The sequence below is a fragment of the Heloderma suspectum genome, chromosome 6 (assembly GCF_057233095.1).
Source record: "Heloderma suspectum isolate Gila_16-S chromosome 6, 16-S_ref, whole genome shotgun sequence".
NCBI classification, from domain to species: Eukaryota; Metazoa; Chordata; class Lepidosauria; order Squamata; family Helodermatidae; genus Heloderma; species Heloderma suspectum.
In genome coordinates, this window is record NC_139463.1 from 55,447,786 (window position 1) to 55,463,446 (window position 15,661).

Consider the following 15,661-nt stretch of genomic DNA (forward strand, 5'->3'; position numbering starts at 1 on the left):
AAAGCTTTGCTGAAGTTGAGGTATATGATGTCCACAGCATTCCCACAGTCCACAAGGGAAGTGACCTGATCAAAAAATGAGATCAGATTCGTCTGGCAGGATTTGTTCTTGACAAATCCATGTTGGCTTCGAGTCATCACTGCATTTTTTCAAGGTGCTTACAGATGGGAGTGCTATATGATCTGCTCCAGAATTTCCCCAGGGATTGATGTCAGACTGGTCTGTAGTTCCCAGGTTCCTTTTTACCCTTTTTGAAGATAGGGACAACATCAGCCCTCCTCCAGTCATCTGGCACTTCCCCCGAAGTAGGCAAAGTGAAATAAACTTGAGGGGCTCAAAAGGAGGCCTGGTGAGAGCAAGTGCCATATAAGGAAGTTATCGCTTCTGGCTGGCTCAGAAGTGATGTCCCATGTAAGAAATGCTTAAAGTATGCATGCGATTCCAGAGGTGATTGACCATGGTGTGAGAGGCCAGAACTTAAGGCTGATGTCTGCCTGTGCAGGGTGTTAGCCCTTCGCCAATTTCCAAACTTGCTTGCAAGAAACAAAGGAGTTCCTTAAGTCCTATCTGCTTGCAGTTCACCCCTTTCCATCTGTACAAATGCAAGAAAAGCCTTCATGTGAATTCATAAATGTGGTTTGTGGACACATGCCTGGAAGAAAGCACAGCACCAATCACTTCTGCAGAATAGCCTTGTTTGGAGCCTTTCAGACTCCACGTGGCTGGATGCAGCCTAGCTGGATCTGGGTGCAAAACTGGTCCCTGGTGCAGGTGGCGTGGAGTGACTGGAAGGAACGATGAGTCACTGCATGCCAGTTGTAATACTGCTGAAAAATATGGTGCTGCTAGCACAATCTCTGCTCTTTCCTGACTAGCCCTTTGTCACACTGTTGCTTTGAGAAGGATGAAAGAAAAGCATATAGTCTTTCCTTTGATCAGGGGAGGTTAGAGCATCCTGGCCTTCCACTCCTGGCATTAGAAACCTTGTGAAATTCCTGGGAAGCTTGTGATGGTGACAGGAGGCAAACAAGTCCACCTGCATATGCCCCACGTGTTGCTGGAGTAAGAGGAAGGCTTCCTGTGACAGGCTCCATTCTCCTGGATCAGTCCTCATCTGGCTGAAGAAATCCACCTATATGTTTAATGACCCCTGGATAGGTTGTGTCACAATGGAGAGCAGGTGTTTCGCCACCTAGTGGAGCAGTGTGGCTGGATTTGAGTTGTGGGGCAAAGTGTTTGACTGCTAGGTGTACTGCCCTCAGCTGTAGCCAATTTATGTGGCATGCCCTGTCCTGATCTGAGTGATCATTGGCATGGCATGTGGTCTTAAATGGGTCACCATTGAAAGCATTATTATGGAGTAATTCTGGGAGCCAAGGCTAACCCAAAGGGCATGCATGGCCTTCAATTGAAAACGTCCCAGATATGCAAACCACAGGCATTTTCAGGGAGCCCTGGCAATGGGGGCATGAAGGTAAGCTTCAGTGAGGTCTACTGAAGCCAGGACGTCCCCCTGCTGCAGGCCTTCTCTGAAAGACTTGCCAAACCTGTTCATGTACTTCAGGTCCAGTATGACTTCCAGTCTCCCTCTTCTTGGGGGAAAACAAAAAACATTGAGTATGCTCTGGAGAATTTTTCTAGTGTTGCTTGTGTCTCTAAGTGATTGCTGTTGCCAGAGGGATTCTGGCCCCAGGCTGGAATCAAGATCTAGACCAAACTGGTCTGAAAGTTTAAAACTGCAAGAGCATGAAGAGGGCTGAGAGGGAAACCTGTCAGAGCAAAAGAAAGAAAAAGGCTGTCTTCTTCCTTTGATGAAGTGGCCGTTACCTTTTTCTTTTCTTGTGTTTCAACCAGTATGTCCTACAAGGCCTCCTTTCCAAAGAGGTGCATCCCTTTAAAGGCAGCCATGGCCAAATTCCCTCTAGAGTATGTGTCTATATTCCAATGACACAGCCACAGTGAGCAGTGGACTGAGCTGTGTAAATTACAGCATCCTGGGTTGCATCTGCTATAAACGTCCATGTCTTGTACAACTTGACTAAGCCGAGCTGACCTCTCCAAATCCTTGTTATCCATGGGATCCCCCAGCCATGTGAGTGAGGCCCCTGCAAAGAGGAGGATGTGGGCGAGGCCCTGAGCGCAAGAGCGGCTGCCTCAAGAGCCCTGTTTAAAGCAGCTTCTGAAGGCCTTTCCCCCAAATCCCTAGAGGGGGAATCCCCGTCTTTGGGTGCCACAGTCCCTGACAATGGTCCTGGTGCATCTATAAGAGGTACTTTTAAGGTGTCCATCATTCACTGTAGAAGAGTATAAAATGTGCCACACTTGTGGACTTCCTACCTTGTAGGGGGGCCACCCACTCTGCCTGAAGTAACTTTTGGAAGGAAGATGGCAATGGCACCTCCTTGTTGGTAGTTTTTTGTTCTGGAAAAAAAAGATACTCCTCTAGAAGCTGGCTTGCTAGGATCTCGTGATGTTGGCTGCAAGTCCGGGGGGGGTCATAGCTTTCAATAACAGAGGGAAAAAGTCATCAGAATTAAAGAGACACATAGTAGAAACCTCTTCTGCTGGCCCAGAATCCGACCACTCTTCCTCTTCCCTGTCTGACCATATGGATAGCTGTGAAGAACTGGGGGAGTCCGAATTAGCCTGAGGTGCCCTTGCTCTCCAGATTGCCCACTTTCCCCCTACACGTGGCCCTGAGGCTTGGGGAGTCATCACCAGCTTCTCAGGAAGACTGTGGAATGGGCTCTGAAGACTTAGTAGTGTGCTTTTATTTCTCTTAGGAGGGGGAGTTGGGAAGGAATCCAATGAGTGATGTCTCACCTGAACTTGGGGACGAGAGTGAGCAGCTGGTGACTGCTGCATGATTTGAGCAGGCTGGCTGGACAGCACTGACAAAACAGCTTCTTATATTTTGGTAAAAAATATTTCTGACTCCTGAGAGAATTGTGAGGAGAACGGGCCAAGATTGGGCGGAGATGCCTCAGATTCCCAAGTATTATCAGTAGAGGCTCCCTGGAGGCCTGCACAGGTGGTGGCTGCACTGGAGAGGGGCATTCTCCCTCTTCTACTGAGAAGAGCAGGAAGGCGAGATTCTGCCTGCCACCATTACTACACCCAGTCTCCCCAACATTGAGCATATCAGGGGTCCGTTTTTCCTTACATGACCTGCCAGGAATGATGCACACGCTCTCTCTGGAGATTGTCGGCTCTGTCTTCTTCGAAGAACACTACAGGACAGCCCCCCAAATGGTGGGTAAGTGGCAAGTGCTCTTGGGTAGAATGTGGGGTACCCACACCTGCCTACGTGGAAGAGCTAACACAGCGGCTGTTGCCAGCAGCAAGAAGCTCATCCTGGGAGTCTTGAAGGGCGGTGGAACAGCCAGAGATTGCCCTGGCTGCATTGCCAGAGATCTGGACCGGCTTGTGGCCTGGTTCCGCCCGCCCCCATATTCTACCTCGGCCAAATGCATCTGGCTGTCGTCTTCTTAATATCCTTAGTTACGTGTTCACATAATCCCAGAAGCAGAGGGAAAAAGAAAACGGGAAAGCTGAGAGGAAAAAACTGTTGTTTTTAAACACTACAGAGGAAGGCTGTCCAAAAAGGAAGAAAAGCTGAGGTGAGAAGATGAAAAATGTGAGGTAAGTCTAAGAGGTTGAGAGAACAAATGAGGCCTGGCCTGGGCGAAGGCAGGGAACTGAGGAGACGAGGAGCCAGGACAGAGGAACCAGGCACCAGCCTGGTCACGTGGTCCCCGCTTTGCCCTGGGCAGTGGGACAGGCAAAGCCCAAGGTGGATGCCTCCTTGCTTGAATGGGAAATGGAGATTTTAAGTTGCATTCATGATGGGAGGAACTCCAGTTTCTATTTACTCCAAATTAATTGACACCAAGTACAAGGGCCTTGTACACTTGTGTAAGTGGTGCCAGTATTGTTTTCTTTAAAGATTAAACAATAGTTTTGTAACCCTTTGTGGCTGAAAGGTAAGTTTTAAGATGAGCAGGCAATGCCAAATGAAGTCTCAGGTGCTAAAGAGGATAACTTCTTGAGGCCAGGATTGTAAGGCTTCATTACATTGCTCTTAGTTCTTCCATCCATGGCAAGCAGAAGTGAAATTATGCCCGAAAACTGTATGTAAGTGCTTGTCATATGAATAATATATGCAGAATTTGAATTCTCTCAACGCAGAATGTGTTTTGAGGCAGAGGACATGATGGATAAGGAGACAGAATATGTTTGTGACAGCTGCTGCTAGACCAGGGGCTGGATCCAGATTTACAACTGTATCAACTGCGCTGGCTGAAGAGGACTTCCCGTGGCAGCCCCTCCAGCCCCCTGAAAATGCTGCACAGTCAGGAGACCCTTCTGAATAGGGTGAGTTGTGTTGCGGGGGGAGGGCCACCCCAAAAAATTGACAGAGGGATCTTCCGTAAGTGGGGCCCGCCGTGTTGCAAAGGGTCCCTTCCTCTTGCAGAATGCAGATCCTGGATCCAATCTCAGAATGGTCTCCATCCATAAAACAACTCCCTGAAGGTATGCTGCAATTCCACTGGAACACAGGATGTGGTACTGAGTCCTGGTTTCCCTGAGACATTCTGCTTTTGTTTAACAAGAGAGAGAGAGAGAAACTTGAAAGCGTGTAGGCAATGGGGTGGATACAGACTGAGGCACTGGGCTGGTGGAAAAGAGACTTTCCCTCATCCTCCTGCCCCCAATACTCTGCAGCACCCCCTCCAGTCCCCTGAAAATGCTAGAGAGGGTTGGGGCACCTTCTGTGTCCACAGAAGGCAGATCCTGGATCTAACCCAATGTTTCCGTAAGACTCAGAAGCCAGAAGAGTAGCGGAATAAGATTTCCCAGGGTTGAGGATGTGTGATGGTTCCTTGCTTCTCCCCACAACTGCATTATACAGAATTTTGCAGAATACCAATATATAGAAAGCTGCGCAATTTGCATAATTTATGAGGTTGCAAAATTCAGTACACAGTACATACAGCCCTTCTCCAGAATCTTTCCAGTTGAACTTAAGTGTTAATTACATAAGACTGTGTGTGTGTGTGTGTGTGTGTGTGTTCGTTTCACATCACATCTGTCCCGCCTCCAGCCCATCACACTTACGCAGAGGGTCCCAGGAGGTAGACCCTGACTGACCTCCGCTGTTCATCCGTGTGCTGGGGGCAACGCAGAGACCTGCAGGCAAAGGACACGGTCAGAGATTGGGCAAAGGCTGTGAAATACATGTTTCCTGCCCCTCCCCCCCATCTCCCACCATGCTAAACCAATCAATATTCCAGAAAGGGAGACTCAAAAATGCCAATAAAGCTAAGGACACATCCAGATGCTGAGTGCTGGAACAAATATCCAGGAGCATCCCAGGGAAAGACAGGCCTCTTGCCCCTGTAATAAATCCAGAGCTGTGTAGATTTTGCAACAGTGCAAAACTTGGAAGCAGGTACAAAATTCAGCCTCTCCAGAGCCTTAGCTTTCTTTCATTAAAAGCACATTGCTAGCTCTCATGGCTGCAAACTGGAGGCTTGCAAATGTGAGGAGCAATTTCAGGTGACGTCTTGGAAGCCAGAGTGAGGATGCTAAGGGGGTTTCCCACTCATCAGGGCACAGGGCTTCAGTGACATCTCACGACTACGTGAAGTACAGTAAGTTATCCAAAACATAGAGCACTGAGTGGAATTTGCATAATGTATACAAACGGCGGAATTATCTTTTTCTCGGTGACGAATTTGATTGGACTTTTGTTTTTTTAAATACAGGGTATATACAGTCCTCGGGAGTCTGTCCCCAATGCAGTAAGCCACACATGTGGACTACAAAGCCCCACTGCTCTCTGTCCAATGCATGGACCAGTGGATTTACGTGTTCCGCCCATCACCCAGATTCCCCTTTAAAGCCTTAGCCATGGTGTAGCATTACATCAACGCCCACATCAAACAGGGCTTCCCCACCAATTAGTGTTGACTGTGGTTAGCACTAGTGCTGATGTAATGCTGTAACTGTGGCTAAGGCTGACAAGGAAGGGAGGGCGAGGAGAGGCAGACGAACAAGCCTGTGGTCAACTCCCGGTCTCTTAGCCATGGCTAAGGCACCAGAAGCATTGCACATGTACTTGGCTACAGCCTCAGCATCACTTAAATGGCCACCCCTGAACGCAATATAATGAAATGAAAGCAAAACAGCAGATAGGGTAGAGCCAACCGGTAGGTGCTTAAGCACTATGCACATGACACCCACAGCCTAGACAGGAGGTTTTCCACAGTTTTTGACCACAGCAGTGAAGCCCAGTGCTAGAGCTTTTCCACAGTCATGCAGAAATCTGGGGGAACAGAGCGGTGGTAACACAGGGCTCAGTTCACTGGTTATAGGAATCATGCAGAAAGTGTTTAGACTGCTTGTACACAGCTCCAAACTGTCTGAATCTGCCACAAAAGAGTGGTTAAAGCAGGTTTATAAACAGCCATTTGCTTGGTCTCCTGTGGAAAGTTAAGAATCTCTTCCAAGTGAATGGGTGAGAAAACTTTGAAAATTCATAGACAGCTGATTCTCTTTCAAGATGTTGATGTGTCATAACTGACTAACAGAAGGTACATTGTCACAGGCAAAGTTGCAAGGCTAGATTAAAGCATTGGGGGAAGAATCCCACCTCCCGCCACTTCCATCTTCAACATCCTCTGCAACTTTACTCCTGTTAACAATGACGGGGGCTCACTCAGGTGACAGGCGTTTTGTGAGTTCATCCTATCGGAAATACACTTTTCTCCCCTACAACCTGCACTTACTGAATGTAAATTCTATTTTGAGTCAATGGCAGTGAAATGTTCTTTCTGATCAATCACAATCAACCTGGATTCCCACGCAGTCACCCCAAAGCAGGGTGATCTTGTGAATACCTCCCACCCTCCTTGTGACCTGGAAGTTGTTGCACTGGCAGAGGAACTGAAAGAGGTTACAGGGCTCAAGAAGGTGGAAAGGAGGGCTGCTCTCACCGTGTACACATCTTCTTGGTGTGTTCAGAGATCACCCCGCATTGCTACAGAAAGAGGAACATACAGCATCAACAAATTAAAAAGGGAAGTCCATGAATGGTTCAAGTGTGGCAGCAGTGGGCTAACCCCTTTCAGCCAAGCGTTATACCACGCATGCTCAAACTGTAGGGCACGAGAGAATGGCAAAAGTGCCATCAGAACTTCCTGTGAGCATGAGGTGCCCACCCTCTGCACAAGTCATTACTCTGGGCCTGCCTTCTCCCAATCAAGAGCTGCACTCCAAACAGTGGCACATGCAGAAGCACAGGGCGGCCGGGTGGAGCTCCTCAGGAGAGGGCTTATTCTTACACATTCTAAAAGTAAACCTTTTGGCGTGTAAGTGTAAAGTGTGCTTCAGCTATCAGAAATTGGGAAACACTGCTCTTAATACAGGTGGTAAAATTCTCAGAGGTGCAATGAGGCTCGCTGGGGAAGAGGCAAACTCACAGGGACTCCAACCATGGCCAGGTGGGGACGTGGAGGGAGGGTGGGAGGGAGGGAGGGAGAAAAGTTATCAGGGAGATAGAGGCAAGTGACCTAATAAGGTCTAGCTGGAAATAGGGATGTATGGGGATTTCGTTCCTGTTTGCAAAGCATGTGAATATGTCGCATTCGTAACCCTGAATGCGAACAAGAGCAGTAGCTTAATTCTTGGGAATTTTTCACAATTTTCCGAGCTTGTGTTCCTGCTTGACGGTGTGAACTTCTGCAAGTACACCCTTCCAAAAATGTGCATTTCCCCCACAAAACCGCATGTTCACACTTTAGCCTATGGAGGAAAAGTTCAAAAATTGGGGGGGGGGGGGTTGTTCCAAAATGCACACTTTTCCAGTTAAAGAAAAAAAAAGACGTTTGCATCTGAGAGCAAGAGCCAGGTGAGACAAGCATCGAGGTGGAAACGCTTGAGCATCGCCCATTCTCCCATCCCTACCTGGAAACAGGGAGAATGGAAGCCTTGTGGGTGCTCTTGCGAGATCCAGAAGGGGCAGTGCCTGGTAATGGCACCCATTCCCTCGGGAGGCGGGGGGCTCTCCCACACTGGAGGCCTTCAAGACGAGGCTGGACATCCACCTGTCAGGGATGCTCTGACTTGGATTCCTGCACTGAGCAGGGGTTCGACTCAATGGCCTTGCAGGCCCCTTCCAACCCTGCTATTCTATGATCCTATGGTCTCAAGAAAGCTATGCATGGCTCTACTTGGAAAGTGGGAGGAATGCTCTCAAAGGAACAAGGTATGGAGCTCAGAATGGGAGATGAGGTGGGCGAAAGGGACAGAACAATAGAGGAGCACTGATCCTTGGCCAGTTTGTTGCCTTTCCCGGGCAACAAGGAACTGCAAGAAAACCCCAGAGGACCCACAGTAAGGTCTAGGCAGCCAGCCATTTTAATTAGGCCGGCAGGTCAGTCCACCACAGCAGTGTGCATCACCATGTACGTCTATGCATGTATCCACCTGTCTGCATATACTCTTCTTCCACACCTCCAGCATCATTAGCCACTGCTATCTCCATTATGCCAGCCAAAGCATTTGCCTCACTCTTCCGTTTGCTTTGAAACTTAATTCAACAAAGCCTTGCCTATGCTGCCTCCTCTGCTTTCCTGTACTATAGAGCAATCTACCCAACCTGGTGCCCTCCAGATGTTGTGGACTCCAACTTCCATCAGCCCCGGCCAGTATGACCAATGGTCAGGAATGCTGGGAGTTGTAGCGGAAAACATCAGGAGGGCCCTAGGCTCAGGAAACTTGCTCTATGTACTGCTAAGGCTAAATAAATATTAATAAAAATAATAAATAAATAATAAAAATAAAAATAAATATTAAGCCAATAATGATCACAGCCTGTTGGCTCCAAATATCGTCTGGCTACCAGTGGCTGATCCGCCCCAAAATCACAGTGGGGCTTGGCAAAGAGATCTCATGGCCCCTCAGGGGCCATGCAGTTATTGGCTTAACTGCTATGATGTCACAAATGGGTTTTGAAGCCTGAATATCAAGGCAAACTTGGGGAACCTTAGAATTAGAATACTAAGTTTGATGAGCAACTTTTATGGTCAGGTGGTCGTCAAACTCTCACTGGTGCAAGTTGGTGAGCAGTTGCAGATTGTTTGTGATGGAAGGCCATTGGCTATAAACAGACAACCCTTGCTGCTTCTGGTATGTGATAGTACACAACAGCAGTAGACAGAGGGAAACTCAGTTAGGTACTCACCGTAGTGAGCAAAGTACGGAGCTCCTCGGGGCCCAGCGTTTCATAGCTGATTCCAGCAGAGTTGTTATACTACAGAATAGAACACACATACACTGAGGTTTATTTTAGAGGTTACATAAATGAGAGCAATCGCTTTTTGGGCCCACATCTTCAAGCATGATAGTCTATTCACAGTGGCTCACATACATTGCCCCTTGGAAGTCTACTCAGACCCCAGTGGGCAACTACAAAGAACAGCTGTAGAAGATCTTGTGGTTTCTGGAGTCCTCTGAAGAGGGACGCAACAGGTTGAGAGCCAGACTGCAGAGCTAAACTCACCTTGAATGGGTCTGGGTTACCACTCAGCTCCCCTGTGGAAGGGAAAAAAGAGGATGTGTGTAAGTAGTGATCTATGTGGCCTCCAGTCTGACACCGAACTCACGAATGCACATGCTAGAGAACTTGCAGTTGTTCTTAAATGCAAACCCATATTCCATACAGCCATATTAAGCTGCAAACAGGACCATCCCAAAAGACTGCACTAGAGAAATCCAAATTTTGCATTTGGCAGCAAAAAAGCATAGGCATTTGCAACCAATGCAGCCTAAAAGCATGCTTTACTCCAACTGAGGGTTTATTAGGAAAGAAAGTGGGGACACATAACGGGCTGAGGAAACAACATCTTTTAAACCAGCAAACCAAACAAATACACATCAATTAAGTTTTTAAAACTTAATTAAATTTACTATTTTTAACTGTTAAAATTCAAAAATGTTAAAATGCCCGGGCAAAAGGAATGTTTTAATTTGGCACTGAAAAAAACGAAAGTTGGCGCCAGCTGTGTCTGCGTTGGGAGGGCATCCCAAAGTTGGGGCACCACCAGAAAGAAGGCTCTCCCCCTTTATAAATACATAGGATGTTTCTCCCACTGATGGTATCCAGACAGGAGCCTCCTCTGAAGATCTCAACAGATGGGCAGAACAGTATGGGAGGAAATGGCCCTTCAGGTATTTGGGGACCAGGCCACTGAGGGCTTGAAACATGATAACAAGCGCCTTGAATTGAGCTTGGAAGTGAATAGGGAGCCTATGTGAGCCCTTCAGAATTGGCGTAATAAGGCTCCATCGAGATGAACCAGTCAGAATTCCGGCTGCTGAATTTTGTACAAACTGAACCTTCTGAACCATTTTCAAGGGCAGTCCCAGGTATACTATATTACAGTAATCCAACCTGGATGTTACCAGAGCATGAATCAGCAGGGTGAAGTTACTCCTACCCAGGGAAGTTGGCAATCCAACTGCAGCTGGTAAAGGGTACCGTCAGTCACTGAGGCCACCTGGGTCTCTAGTGACATTGCTGGATCAAGAAGCACCCCCAAGTTTTGCAACTGCTCCTTCAGGGGGAGTCCAACCCCATCCAGAACAGATCGAACTCCACTTCCTGGACCCAGGAGCCACCAACCAACAGTGCCTCTTGACCTGTCAGGATTCCGTTTCTTGGCCCTTATTCATCCCATTACAGAGTCCAGAGAGCAGTACAGCCCCTCCACAGCCTCCCCCGATTCAGATGACACCAGGAAATAGATCTGGGTGTCCTCGCCACACTCCAAATCCCTGGCTGACCTCACCCCACAGCATCATACAGATGTTAAAGAGCATGGGGGGCAAGACGGAACCTCCAGGGACCCCACAGCTCAAATGCCATGGGGACAAGCAGGTGTCCCCCGTACTACCTCCAAAAACCACCCCTGCTGGTAAGAGGAGAGCCACTGCATCACTGTGGCAGCCCCAACCTGCAGAACCAGTTCAGCAAGACCCGACAGCTGATAGTATCAAAAGCTGCCAAGAGAGCAAGGAGAATCAACACGAAACGCATCCCCTGTTTCTCTCGGCTGAATGCATCCATCAGGGTTACCAAAGCTATTTCAGTACCAAACCCCTAAACCTGGACTGACATGGGTCTAGGTTATCTGTTTCATCCAAAAGAGCATGGAGCAGGGCCACCACCAATCTCTCCAGCACCTTGCCCCAGAAGGGGATATTTGCGACTGGGTGATCATTCTTACAATCTTCTGTGCCTAGCAAGGCTTTCCTAAGAAGAGTCCTAATGCTTCAAGGCAGCCGGGACCTCTCCCTCTCTCTATGAGCCATTAACCACCTCCTGGACCCACCTGGTCAGTTCTCTTCAGCTTGATGTAAGAACCCAAGATGGGCAAGGGGCAAGAGTACAAGTGGTTGGACGGATCTCTTGAAGCACTCTGTCCACATCCACAGACCACAACAACTGAAACTGATCCCACAAAACCAGACCAGACTGTGTTCTAGACACATCCTGTGAAACTGTAGCAATGAAGGCATCTAGGTCAGAGCGAATATAAGAACATAAGAAGAGCCACGCTGGATCAGACCAAGGGTCCATCTAGTCCAGCATTCTGTTCACACAGTGGCCAACCAGCTGTCGACCAGGAACCCACAAGCAGGGCATGAGTGCAACAGCACCCTCCCACCCATGTTCCCCAGTAACTGGTGTACATAGGCTCACTGCCTCTGGTACTGGAGGTAGCACATAGCCATCAAGACTAGTAGCCACTGATAGCCTTTTCCTCCAGGAATTTGTCTAACCCCCTTTTAAAGCCATCCAAACTGGTGGCCATCACTACATCTTGTAGCAAGAATTCCACAGTTTAACTCTGTGCTGTGTGAAGAAGTCCTTCCCTTTATCTGTCCTGAATCTCCCACTAATCAGCTTCATGGGATGACCCATATTTTGAGAGAGGGAGAAAAACATCTCCCTATCCACATTCTCCACACCATGCATAATTTTGTAGACCTCTATCATATCTCCCCTTACCCTCCTTTTTTCCAAGCTAAACAATCCCAGCTGTTGCAAGCTTCCCTCATAGGGGAGATGCTCCAGCCCCTTGATAATTTTAGTTGCCCTTTTCTGCACCTTTTCCAGCTCTACAATATCTTTTTTTAGGTGTGGTGACCAGAACTGTACACAGTATTCCAAGTGTGGTTGTGCCATAGATTTGTATATGGGCAGTATGATGTTGGCAGTTTTATTCTCAATCCCTTTTCTAATTATGCTTAACATGGAGTTTGCCTTTTTCACAGTGGCTGCACACTGGGTCGTCATCTTCATGGAGCTGTCCACCACAACCCCAAGATCTTTTTCCTGGTTGGTCCCCGCTAGCTCAGATCCCATCAGGCTATTCTTGAAGTTGGGATTCTTTGCCCCAATGTGCATCACTTCACACTGGCTTACAGTGAACTGCATTTGCCATTTGGATGCCCGTTCCCCCAGTCTGGAGATATAATGCACCGTTCACCACTCAAAAAAGCTGTTGGCCGGCTACCCAAAGATGTAGGCATGGTAGTGTGCTCTTACTTGTGTCTGGTCACACTTGCTATGAGATGGCTGTCACCCTGTTTGTCTCATTGTCCCCAGTTCTCTGGAACCCAAAGAGCTGGCTAGGCCATACACTGCAGGAGAGGATGCTTGGGAGTGATTCTGTCAACATCCCCTTCAATCTTACCATTCCATAGTGAGACCAGGGCTCCAACAGGGGCACCAGCCATGTCAAGTAGAAAATTTCCTCAGAACATTCAGGAATCCTTTGGACTCCATAAATCTCAGGGGGCGGACTATCTTAATAGATCTGTCACACCCGCAGAGGGGAAGAACCACTGCCGATCTTCTCCAGGAAACGGTCCAACCATGACAAAGGGGTTACAGAGAATCTCCCAATTCCAGACCACCAATCTCACATCCAGTTCCAAATATGAGGTCCAGAGCGTATCCTGTAGAATGGGTTGAGCTAATGACATGTTGGAACAGTCCCATGGGTGAACTGCTCTGCCTTAAGCAACCCCACTTGCATCCACTCTAGGAAACAAGCTCACACAGCCACCATCCCCAAAAGCCATATATGTGGCCTACTAGGCCCCATTTGAACCATCCAAATATTCAGCACTTCAACCACTCTTTCTCCCTGACAGACCAACCCATGGTCCCTAAGGCAGGGAAGGCACATGCTATGCTTCCCATGCTAATCTCAGTTCCTTGTAAACCACAGCAAACCTAAAATAAAAGGCCTATCATGGAGAAGGAGGGTGGGTTGTGTGATGGCACAGATGACCAAAAGAAGAATGTTAGTTGCAGGCAAGAAACCTGTCTTTCTTCTTTGTGAAGTCACACATATGAAAGATTAGCAACTGACCTACTCAGAGGTGGGTGCAGGCAGGTCACACAAAGGTACCATGATGGTAAGCATATCCATGAAACCTGTCATTTCTTGCCCTTGTATATAGGCCATTAAATGGTAAAGACATGATACACAGAGACCATGCCACTTTCATACACATCTGGCAACGAGACCCCTTTAAAGGGTGGTTGCAGACACTTGCCCAACGCTCAGAGTGCAGAGACCGGAGATGTCTTCCCCGTCAGCTGGTGCCACAGCACAATAATGAAAGGTATCTAGTCTTCTGAACCGTTAGGTGAGCTTTGAGGACTAACCTAAATGGGGATCAACACACGAAGAAGAATTGCTCCTCAACTCAATGTAATGACGAGACCTCAACCCTCCAGTAAGGTGGGTAGGAAAGGATACCGGTAACACCAGTTCCCAACGAAAATGGCCCACCAGCACCAGTAAGGGGGGCTTGGGCAGGATGCACATTGGTCACTTGACGTGTCCGAAAGCCAACTGTTTGCCCATGACATTACACAATGTTCAGCTGCTATTCAAAATTCTCTTTATCAAATGCTTGAATGAATGAAAGTGGTCTGGAAACTTGAGCTGGTCCAAAATAGGGCAGCGAGACTGTTAACAGGGACTGGCCAACGTGACCATATTATGCCAGTACTTTTGCATCGGCACTGGCTGTCAGTCCATTTCTGAGCCCAATTCCAAATGCTGGTATTAACATTCAAAGCCCTAAGTGGCATGGGGCCAGGTTACCTGAAAGATAGTTTCCTCCCATATACATCTGCCCGGACCCTAAGATAAGCTTCAGCAGCCCTTCTCCAGGAGCCCCCACCAAAGGAAGTGAGGTGAGTTGCTAGTAAGAAGAGGGGCTTCTCTGTTGTGGCACCCCAGTTGTGGAATGAGCTTCCCAGAGAGGCTCACCTGGTGCCTACAATGTGCTCTTTTCAGAGCCAGGGGAAGACCTTGTTATTTCCGCAGGCATTTTAGTTTTTCAGTTTCTGTTTTAAATTTGGTATTGTATTTTAAATCGCTGCACTGCAGCTAGGTTCTATCTGGTTATTATTCTTATACTGTAGTTTTAAACGTTTAGATTGTATTTTATTATCTTGTATTTTATGGCTTTAATTGTTGTGAACCACCCAGAGAGCTTTGGCTATTGGGTGGTATAGAAATGTAATAAATAAAAAAATAAAAACCCCAATCTACTTGGAAGCCTTAACAAAATACTGTATTTTCTGAACATAGCATGCACTGTGTACACTTTTCACTTAAGGACTACAGACTTGATATGCTTTGACCGCCTTAAACCAGAGATGGGCAACATTTTTCTCCAAAGGCTACATGTGGCAGTGGTCAGGGGACTTCAGGCCAGCAGTGGGCATGGCCAAAGCCAGAGATGGGTGGATGCTGGGCTCCACTCCCCCTCCTACGCACGCGCACGCACACACACACACACACACACACACACACAGCCTTCCCCCCACTGTCTCTCTCTCGCTCCCCCCCATCTCTCTCTTTCTCTTTCCTTCTTTATACACACATCTCCTAAACACAGACCCCCACACACACAGACCTGCCCTCTTAAGTTCCCCCACCCCCCTGGGGTGATCTTCATCAGGATCTTGGGGGTGGTAAGAATTAAACCTCTCCTCCCCCACGACTCCCTTCCCTGCAGAGGAGAGGTTCTCTAGCCCACCTTAGTCCATGGTTCCTCTCTCAAGAATAGGATTCTTACAGGAGTGAACGCAGAGGGCCAGAGGGCCGTTTGCCACTCTAGCTTTCTGTATTCCACAGTTACTCTCAGAAATGTTATTCATGATAGAACCACAGATTACAGCAGGCTAGAGTAGCAAAGGAGTCTGTTTACAGATGTACAGCAAGAGGGGGGCAAGGAGAGGAACTGGGCAAGGGCGGCTAGGGCCCCAGTCAGCTGCAGACAGGCGCCCCTCCGCCCCCTGCCCCGGATCACATGCAGCACGCAGGTGGCAGTTTGTCCACATCCGCCGTAAACAAGTTGAGATTCTTAGCTGACTGACAAAAATATCACGATTCCATGCACTGCATAAATTACGTTCACAACCCAGAGTTTATATCTTTGTGTTCTGCTCTGCACATTCTTAAGGTAGTAATTCTTAAACAACGCTGGCACGTGGCACTGAGCAGTGGGAAAACTGACAGTGCATTAAACAAAATTTTAAAAAATTAAAATTAACCCAAGAACC

General features: G+C 47.9%; 1 protein-coding gene across 11 annotated transcripts in view; it reads right to left on the bottom strand.

Moving 5' to 3' along the window:
• ATXN7L3 (ataxin 7 like 3) overlaps positions 1-15,661 on the bottom strand; it is a 48,893-nt gene that overhangs the window by 10,418 nt on the left and 22,814 nt on the right. For 3 of the 11 annotated variants that reach the window (XM_084804448.1, XM_084804449.1, XM_084804451.1), the window contains exons 8-12: positions 9,566-9,597; positions 9,248-9,316; positions 6,999-7,042; positions 5,119-5,190; positions 2,331-4,595 (exon numbers count right to left, since the gene is read on the bottom strand). In XM_084804448.1, coding sequence (XP_084660574.1) covers positions 4,082-4,595; positions 5,119-5,190; positions 6,999-7,042; positions 9,248-9,316; positions 9,566-9,597 — 731 coding nt within the window. In that variant the 3' untranslated portion in view covers positions 2,331-4,081. Of the gene's footprint in view, positions 1-2,330; positions 4,596-5,118; positions 5,191-6,998; positions 7,043-9,247; positions 9,317-9,565; positions 9,598-15,661 lie in introns of those variants that run through there. The other 8 variants (XM_084804453.1, XM_084804454.1, XM_084804458.1 and 5 more) reach the window with 5 other exon arrangements.